General features: G+C 39.9%; 1 protein-coding gene across 1 annotated transcript in view; it reads left to right on the top strand.

The window, feature by feature from the left end:
• gammaCOP (coat protein (coatomer) gamma) overlaps nt 1–9,855 on the top strand; it is a 12,924-nt gene extending 3,069 nt beyond the window's left edge. The window contains exons 2-16 of the mRNA XM_027379012.2: nt 3,242–3,480; nt 3,916–4,035; nt 4,280–4,446; nt 4,812–4,941; nt 5,294–5,508; nt 5,729–5,960; nt 6,167–6,326; nt 7,118–7,263; nt 7,429–7,635; nt 7,817–7,992; nt 8,126–8,273; nt 8,531–8,702; nt 8,849–8,943; nt 9,082–9,319; nt 9,450–9,855. Of these exons, the coding sequence (XP_027234813.1) occupies nt 3,242–3,480; nt 3,916–4,035; nt 4,280–4,446; nt 4,812–4,941; nt 5,294–5,508; nt 5,729–5,960; nt 6,167–6,326; nt 7,118–7,263; nt 7,429–7,635; nt 7,817–7,992; nt 8,126–8,273; nt 8,531–8,702; nt 8,849–8,943; nt 9,082–9,319; nt 9,450–9,580 (2,576 nt within the window). The 3' untranslated portion in view covers nt 9,581–9,855. The remainder of the gene's footprint in view (nt 1–3,241; nt 3,481–3,915; nt 4,036–4,279; nt 4,447–4,811; nt 4,942–5,293; nt 5,509–5,728; nt 5,961–6,166; nt 6,327–7,117; nt 7,264–7,428; nt 7,636–7,816; nt 7,993–8,125; nt 8,274–8,530; nt 8,703–8,848; nt 8,944–9,081; nt 9,320–9,449) is intronic.
• The last annotated feature ends 145 nt before the right edge of the window (nt 9,856–10,000 follow it).

Genomic DNA, 10,000 nt, shown 5'->3' with positions numbered 1-10,000 from the left:
AATGCATACAAATTCGATAATATAACAAAATGTGGTTATCATGCGAACTAAAATAACAAAAACATAACATATCCACTTAATCCCCCAATTAAAAGTAAATATGAGGCCTCTGCAGCTTAAACTATGTTCTATCCCACTCTATTTCTTCCTGTATAAGATGGCAGTGTCCATTTCCCACTATCTACGCATGTTGGTGTCTTTAACTTATACCAACTTATTTCACATCTAAATAATTTGTGCTGTGTGGCAGTGTTACTGTCGAGCAAATTTGCTGACCCGCGTTCAAATTCCTCTCTGCCACTGGATGGTAACCCCAGCTATTCCTTGCGCACAGTGGGTAATATAGAAGCATACATAAACAGACAGTCTGTCACATCAAGAGTAACCTTTAGCATAAAGCTATATTTATTTACGTAGGCGTTTAATCCAAAAAATACAAGGGGTTTGGGATATCTCAGTTCAAGCATGATTTTGACATTAGTGCTATGGTGTAAAGCTCCCACGCCTGACAGTTTGAGTAGTTATAGAAATGACCATTGTAGTTTAGGGTTTTCTCTTTTCCAAAACGTTCTTTGACTATGTGATCACGGAAGGGCTTTGGAGTGTGAACTATCTTTGATCTTTGTGGATTAAGGCCAGTGGAAAGTTATAGTTTGGTGGTGTTGGCTTTTGTTTTATTATTTTCTTTCATCTTCTCTCTTTTTTATAGCATAGATTTGTTGTGTATTATTATTATTATTATATATATTTTTTATTATTATTATTATTCTGTACTCACTAAAATTATAAGCAGGTATCAGTTTTTTTTTTTTTTTCACTTTTGCTTTAATTAGGTATGGCTTAATATATAAAGGACTAACTTTTATGCAGTGGAGGTGAAATTTACTTCTTGTTTTTTGTCTTTCAGTTAAGAAAAAAAAGGTTTTTGACAATGATTGGGATTTTGTTAATAAGGTCAAGTGACCTAGTCTTCTGTCTAGATATATGTGCATGACTTCAGGGAATTAATTTCCTGAAATCGATGTTGAGGCAGATACTAGAGAGGAGTAGTTGTATAATTTTGTTAATGATTATGCAAATAGTATATTAATGTTTATACTGCAGCATCCAATTTGATGCATAGTGCATGCTGGAAAAGTATAATCGGGGATGATCACTTGAGTTGCTAAATTATTAGTATTCCAGATGTTACCTTAAATTCCAAAAATGTAAAAATAAGGTATCCTAAACCATTCACAGACCCTGTAACATTTGTATAGATTGTTGTGTTCATGTTTTCATGTTTACACTAGTTTTTGCACAAAACAAAAAACATTAAGTAAGAGACATTAAAGAAGATTTAGTTTATAGTGATACAAGAACATTTATTAATGCTAAAGAAACATGACACTACTTTGAGCTTAGCTACTAAGGAATCAAAATCTAGAGAATTCTGTCCCAAAGGGTGTAGCAAGAAATATTTTTGTATGTGTGTGGTTGTGTTTTTTTGTTCTGAGTACAAACGGTCATTAATCAATTTTGCAGGTGCACCATCTTTTGTAACTTTTGTACTTGACCATCGAGGGATCTACCACAAACATGCCAAAGGTTGGACGTTTGCCCTTGACATACGATATCAGGTCGACTGGTGGAGTAACAAATAGTTTGCTTAACTTCAATCTCTTACAAATATATACATATTAGCTAGTCATTAGCTTGACAGCTGAAAATTCCTGGTAGCTGTTGACTGTAGGTAACGATGCTCGACATGTATTTAGTATGGGTGCGTGTGTTAGCTTGTACAGCTCGGGGTCCACCAGACTGAGGCGTTGCCATTTCATTCACCTTCAGTGTCGCAGAAGATTCCCATACTGCATAGTTCCTGCTGCCCTTGTAACATTTGCCGTGATGTTCAACTTCCCTGCTCTTGGCCAGCCCTTGTCCTCTCTTCCTGTGATGAGGAAGCCAGTGGCCTTATACAATGTCTACCAAGATTTTTGAGCTGTGTGCTTGTCCTTCAGTTACTCTTTTCTCCTAATTTGCTTTTCTCAAGTGAAAAAGAACTTCCACACGGATGAAGTTATTCATTTCTTTTTTTGATTTACCAGTACCTCCAAGAGGAATGGATTAAAGTGCACAATCGTTCCACTCCCCTCCCCCCTTACTTTCCCCAAATTCATTTTTGAGCGTGCCACAGACCTCAAAACATGTACTGTGGCATTGATGAGTTTGTCTACATTTAAGCGAATCCGCCAACATCAGCTGTGGGCCCATGCAATACTTTACCTAATTGTGTAATACTTTTGACTTTCTTAGATTTTGTACAGTACTGCAAGTGATACGAGTTTAAGGGTATAAAATGTGTGTATATAGTATTTAGAAAAAATGTGATAAGCAGGTAAAATAGTGTAATTTTCTGCTTGTTTCCAGTCATAATTTTCAATATTACCTCATGTCTGCCTTTCTATGAAATTTATTAGTTATCCTTACAACAGGGCAACAAAATTTGATATTGCTTTTTTGTTTCTTTTTCTTTTTTTTTCTTTTTTTTCTCTCTCTCTTTACAACTTGCTGGCAATTTATTACAGCAATGAAAACCCAGATTTGTAGGAACACTTGCTTCTGTATCGCTGTATTTCTACAGTTCAGCTTCTATGGATTTACAAGACTGTTTCCCAAGATGCGTCTCTTGACTCAAAAGTTTTCTCAACAGGTCAGGCCAGACAGTCATTAAACTTTACAGGATAAGTACAGAGTCATTGGCTTAACGGCAAAGCATGTCAGATTTGGTTTTGGGTTGAAGACAAGCCTCCACACTCCAAGGGCATGGTAGATGCATTGCCAACTGTACATATTTCGTCACAGCTTTTTATGCGTTTTGTTTCCGTATTGAGTTACTTGGTATGATAATTTGTAAAATTATATTCTGCGAAGGTTTTTCTTTTATTTTTGGCTCGATTATTCTCACTCCCTCTCCTCCCTTACTTTTTCACCTCATTAGTTCGTCTCTGCTTCTTTCTTCCTTTCTCTCTCTTTACTTTTCATCTTTCTTCTCGATATCCCTTCCTCACCCTATCTCTCTTTTACTTCCATTTTTCACTACTACTCATCCTTTTCTGTTGCTTTAGTTCATTTCACATGTCTTGATGTAGAAGATAAGATTTTCTATTGCTTTTCATACAGTGCTCAACAAAATATTTTTAAAAAGAAAATTGTCTATGAATTAGATTTTCTTAAAACAACCCTCCTCCCCGGCTCTCAGGGTGCGGGAACCCCTACCACAGTGTGGACAAGACATCAGTGCTGCAGGAGGCACGGGTGTTCAATGAGACACCTGTTAACGTCAAGCGCAGCACACATGTCCTCACCAAGATCCTGTACCTGCTCAATCAGGGCGAGACGTTAGCCACTAAGGAGGCCACAGATGCCTTCTTCGCCATGACCAAGCTTTTCCAGAGCAACGACCTCGTCCTGAGGAGGCTCGTGTATCTTGGTATCAAGGTGGGTGTTTTCTTAATTTCTGGCCACCCTCCATTTAATCTGATTTTATGATTTTTATTAATCTATATACTGTTTGTGTTTTGTCTTTGTTTGTTTTTTCTTCCTACTTCTTCTTCTTCATTATCATTATCAGCTTTATTTTTGTCATCATCAGCATTTTGATAATGTTATTGTTATTAATATTATTATAATTATTGACAGTTTTTAATTTTAGTGTGGATTACTTTTATTTGCTCTATGTATCTTTCAATTACCGTTAGACTAAATTGGTTTGATATTAATCATTGTATTGATTTTTTAAGGTTTATTGCTGTCACTTGAGAAAGAAGGAAAGGGATATTATTCTCTGCATTATGAATATAAAGCATATTATGATATGAAAAGTGGATGTGAATCTTTTTCCAAACCTTAATTTTAACTTCGGAATGCTTTTAGGAATTATGCAATGTGGCTGAAGATACCATCATCGTCACGTCATCCCTGACCAAGGATATGACAGGAAGAGAGGACCAATACAGAGCACCAGCCATTAGGGCTCTCTGCCGCATCACTGATGTAAGTTGGCGAGGACTACAGGGGGGAGTTTCGTACTCTCAGATAGCTATTTATTTACTATGTTTTGAGTAAATAGAACTAATTAGAGGAGTATTGGCTGAGAAATGGTCCAAAAATCTAGAAAGTATTGAAATTATAAGTACAGAAGAAATGTATCTTTTTTCATTTTTATTATCATCATCACTAGGAAATACTAATCTGTCCAGGCTCAGCTCCATTTGTACTTCACCGTTTACTCTCTTAGGCAACAATGATGCAAGCCATCGAGCGGTACATGAAGCAGGCCATTGTGGACCGCGCTCCAGGAGTAAGCAGCGCTGCTCTGGTGTCCTGTCGCCACATCATGAAGGATTCCCCCGATGTGGTGAAGCGTTGGGTGTCAGAAGTGCAAGAGGCGCTTAGCTCCGACTGGTGAGTGGAGAAAGGGATGTGAGGGACTTCAGATGCAATTCCTAAATTAGGGATGAGGATTTAAAAGGGGCCATGTGCTGGATTAGAAAAAATAAATTGATGAATATTGCCCTAATGCAGCAGGAAATTTGTCTTCATCAGTTTCTTTTGGTTGATAATTCTCAAAGTCTAATCATTGTCTTTGCTAGGTCTAAAGAAGAATAGTGATTTAGTTTTATTATAGATGCTTACTCTATTTTAAAATACAAACTTGAAAAACCTAAGAACTTCACGAGGCAAAGGAAACAAATCCTGGTCAGTAATGTGATCCAAACTTACATCAGTTTCCTTGTATTGCTGTTTCTTAACCCCATGGTTTATTTCAGTGTGATGGTGCAGTTCCATGCCTTAGGGGTCCTGCACCAGATTCGCAAGTCTGACAAGCTGGCTGTGACGAAGATGGTGTCCAAGCTTACATCCTCTGGCCCGCGATCTCCCTATGCCATCTGTCTGCTGGTGAGTCCACTTCTTTTTTCTGTTTTTTGGTTGGTTTTTGGTTGACACACCTGCCATTGTTTAGGACCTCCTGAACCTTGTGTTGGCGATTTTTCCTACTGTGAGATTAAAGGGGATGTTTCGGAAAACTTTTGCTGGTCTGTTTGCTAGAGTGAGGAGGTCCTTCTGTTGGTCATGAATATCATTGAGTATCATTGTTCGAGCAGTAGTATTGATTTGTAGCTCCTTTAAGGAATTCCTCTTTCAGAAGGTCAGTATAAGTACATCCTAGAAAATTAATGCTCCTAGTTTATTATCTGGATATTATGCATTTCATGTTGAGATGATTAAGAACCAAGAATGTCTCCTCCAGATCCGTATTGTGGCTAGGCTCATTGAGGAGGATGAGGCTGGTGCTGACTGCCGCCTCTTTGACTTCTTGGAGTCGATGTTGAGGCACAAGGCAGAGATGGTTATTTACGAGGCAGCCAACGCCATTGTCACCCTTAGGAAGTCATCAGCCAGGGACCTTGCCCCAGCCATCTCCGTTCTCCAGCTCTTCCTCTCAAGCCCCAAGCCAACCCTGAGGTGAGATCTAGGTTGGAATTTTTCTGTGAAATGAAGTGTTGATAATAGAAATTTAATGTCATTCATTGTACACTTCTTAAAGAAAAAAATAATCCCTAGTGCAGTCTCTTAATTAAATTGTTTGTTCCTATCTTTTATATTCATTTGATAAATTTTTGTGTGCATATAATTAAAAGTGGTATTCATTCATTTTTTCTCTCTCTCCATTTCCCCCCTCTAGGTTCGCAGCGGTACGTACCCTCAGCAAGGTGGCCATGACACAACCCAATGCAGTGACGGCCTGCAACCTGGATCTGGAGAACCTAATCCAGGACGTGAACCGCTCCATTGCCACACTGGCGATCACCACCCTACTCAAGACTGGCTCTGAGGGCTCAGTCGACCGCCTCATGAAGTCCATTTCTTCCTTCCTCAACGACATCTCGGATGAGTTCAAGATCGTTGTAGTTGAGGTATGTTGCTTATTTTTTATGTCATTGTTTTGCTTTGCTTTTGGGGTTCAGATTAGTTTTTTGGATTAGGTTTAATCGTCATTTAATAATTGGAGGAAGACAGATGCACAAAGAATGGAATTATGCATAATGGATACAATGTTTTGTAATTGTTGTTTTTTATCTATATGAAATGTTCACAATACTGATATCACCTTACCTGGCAGGCACTGAGGGCCTTGGCATTGAAGTACCCCAGGAAGCAGGCTGTGCTCATGGGCCAGTTGGCGGACATGCTCCGTAGCGAGGGTGGACTTCCATACAAGGAGGCCATTGCTAGCACCATCATCACCATTATTGAGGATAACCCTGAGGCTAAGGAGAAGGGTGAGTCCATTAAAACCATATCTATATGAACCCCTAAGATCCAGATGATATTACAGTCCCATCATGAAAAAATCTAGGTCGAGGGCTGGGTGACATAAGCATGCCATCATCGGACAAAATGGCCATGGGCCATTATGTCATGAGCAAAGGCCAGGGTGACAGAAAAGACTTGCCAGGAGTGCACAAACCTTTTGGAGTATAATTAGACTCATTTAGCACTTAGAAGGGGTCTTTAGCATTATTCCCATCAATGAATGAATGTGGAATGTAAGCCATGACTGCAAGAGCGCCGGCTCCAAGGAGTACACCATTTCCATGCTGCACACTGTATTCTAGGTTGCTGTGACCAGCGGCGCAGGTTGTATTATAGAAAATTGAAAATTACAAAATAACAAGATATAAGACGCAAATACCCCCCCCCCCCCACTGTTATTTACTGCATAGTGATATGGAGTCTGTGCAAGGAAAATAAGTGATTACCTTCTGGATAAAGCAAATAAGAACACAAATAGACTTTGACATTGGAAAATGGCAAAAAAAAATAAATAAATAGATAAAAGTTTACACAAAATAACTTTGCAAAGGGGAGGCACAGAGTCTTGTCACCGCTCATGAGTGTTCACGCATTCCTGGAATATTGGCTACTTACATTACCCACTGACCGTATTTTTGGCCCCTTGATTTCCGTGAAACAATCGTATCCAACAGGTTAATCCAAAATGTATTGATTAGTTTCCTTTAGTTATAACAGGAAAAAGCAAGTTGCATCATACTCCTATTCTCTTTTGTAGGTTTGGACCACCTGTGCGAGTTCATTGAAGACTGTGAGCATACAACACTTGCTGTGCGAATCCTTCACCTTCTGGGCCGAGAGGGACCACGAACACGCCAGCCAGCGCGTTACATCCGTTTTGTGTACAACCGTGTGATCCTGGAGGTTTGTTACTTTTGTTCTCTGCTCCTACACCCTTTGCTGAGTCAGTTGTTTATGTTATGTATAACTGTATTGCCTTTCTCAGATATTTTGTTTTGTTGATCAAGAATTATAATTATTTTTCTTCTGCAAAGTGTTATCATCATCACCACCATCTTGCAACTGCAGAATGCCGCTGTGAGGGCAGCCGCAGTATCCGTTCTTGCCAAGTTTGGTGCCCAGTGTGAAACCCTGCTGAGCAACGTGCTGGTTCTGTTGCAACGCTGTATGATGGACACTGAGGATGAGGTTCGTGACCGCGCCACCTACTACCACGCAGTTCTGGCTACAAGGGATTCTGCTCTCATCCACCGCTATATCCTCAATCCTCCACAGGTGTGTGCTGAAACTTCTTTGGTTTAGTCTAAAGGAAATTTGGTTGGATTAAAGCTCTTGTTGGAAACCTAATTTGGCAACAGTACTTCTTTCATAAATGTTCAATATGTACCTGGAGATTATTGGGAGTGAGGTGGAGAATAGTTATGGATCCCTTATAGGCAAAGTTTTCCTCCCCTAGTTTGCCCTTCCAAGCTTGGAGAGAGCCCTTGTCCAGTACTTGCGCGCTGACACCTCTGCACCCTTTGAGACACGTGCAGTGCCCACAGCACCCCCTCCACAAGAAGAGAAGAAGGCGCAGAACATCATGGAAGTGGCACCACGGCAGGAGGAGCGTGTCGTTCCCACGCATGAGAAGTAAGTTATCAAATCCTGCAGGACTACAAACAACAAAGACTTTAAGCAGTTATAGATAATTGCATTGTTCCATTGTCATTTCTCTCTTTCTTGACTGCAAAGCTGATGTTTGAATATTTTTCCTTTACCCAAGGTATGCAGAGCAGCTGTCAGCCATTCCCCAGTTTGCCAACCTGGGTCCCCTCTTCAAGTCGTCTGCACCAGTGGAGCTCACCGAGTCTGAGACTGAGTACATGGTGCGATGCATCAAACACACATTCCGTGATTACATTGTCCTACAGGTGAGACAATTTACATTATCTACAAAAAGGGGGAGGGTCATTTTTCGTGTATGTCCATGCTTGCTTTTAAAAGGACATTATTCTTATATCTGTTTCAGTCATAGATTTGCTTATCATAGCATATACAAGTCTATAAGATTAATGAGAATGATAGGTGTCTTTAGATCAGTATGAGATATGTGATTATGATCATAGCTCATTAGTAATATTAGAATAGGATAAAGACATCCAACTAAATTCTTCCTCTTTTCCTTTAGTTCGACTGCACCAACACTTTGAATGACCAGTTACTAGAAGCTGTGAATGTGGTGGTGGAAGGAGAGGACTGGGATGTTCTGCTGTACATTCCTTGCCCTTCTCTGCCTTACTCTCAACCAGGGTCCTGCTATGCCCTTCTTAGGATTCCAGAAGATATCATGGCAACAACAGGTAAGTTGACAAGATACCTGGATGTGTCGTACCTTTTTCTTTTTTTCCCCTCCATATTATATTAGTCTGTGTCTTCTTTATATTGATCTTTAAATGTTAGTTTCATGTGCAAGAAGTTTTTTGACCAAAAGCTCACCTTTTCTTAGGTACCTTTTCGGCTACCCTCAAATTCAAAGTTCGGGACTGCGATCCAGCTACAGGGGAGCCTGATACTGAAGATGGATATGAGGACGACTACACGGTAAGTTTCACTGTCTTAATTTTCTTTTTCCAGTTTTACAATTTCCCGTGTAGGATGAATCTTGTTTCATTATACACTAGCCATTTAAGTAAAGACCAGCGTTGTGTCATTAACCTAGTTTCCTTCTTTTTTTAACAGCTTGAGGATATCGAGATTAGCGTAGCGGACCACGTCCAGAGAGCCGCACGCAATAACTTCGCTGCCGGTTGGGATGAGCTGGGAGCAACCAATGAGCTGGAAGACACATTCGCCCTCTCTGCCATGAGCTCCCTGGAAGAGGCCGTCACGCAGGTCACGCAGTTCTTAGGCATGCATCCTTGCGACCGCTCCGACCGCATTCCCGAAGGCAAGAGTGCCCACACCTTATATCTCGCAGGTAAAACCTTCCTTCTAGTTCGGTACATGCAGAATGTGTCCTTTGCTTTTATACATAGATGTGCATTTATTGTTTTCTGATAATGCCATTTTGAGCACAGACTGAGCTTTTGTTCCTTTGTCTCGAAAAGGTACCTATCGCGGTGGTCATGAAGTGCTAGTGAGAGCCAAGCTAGCACTCTCAGATGGTGTGACGATGCAGCTGACTGTGCGATCAGATGACCCAGGAGTTTCCGAAGTCATCGCCTCTGCCGTTGGTTAAGCGTCATCACCACATGAGGAAATTAGTGATCAAATTGTAGACAGGCACAAGCTTATGGAAAAGAAAAAAAAGTTATTGCAATCCAATGGAACTAATGTTATTTTTCATTTTAGTTAATGTTAAGCTTGGATATGTTATGAGATATATATTTGAATTTATTATTTTAAGTTATGGTATGGTAAATCTGTCTTTTACTCATATCCCTTTTAATAGTATTTTGTTATGTAACTTGGAAGTGAACCAGTGACAGTAATAAAGTTATTTGAACCACTTTATATCTCTTGTATTCTTGGTATAGTTCCTCTTCGTATGCACAGAACCTACTTTGAAAACATTGTAATCAAAAGCCCTGATGAAAACTTCCAGCTTTCATCTTTACTTCAAAAAAAACCCTCTGATCTTCAAATCTTAGGAAGCTAT

This window comes from Penaeus vannamei, chromosome 29 (assembly GCF_042767895.1).
Source record: "Penaeus vannamei isolate JL-2024 chromosome 29, ASM4276789v1, whole genome shotgun sequence".
Classification (NCBI taxonomy): Eukaryota; Metazoa; Arthropoda; class Malacostraca; order Decapoda; family Penaeidae; genus Penaeus; species Penaeus vannamei.
Note: the sequence above shows the minus strand (reverse complement) of the source record. Positions and strands in the feature narration are given on the sequence as shown.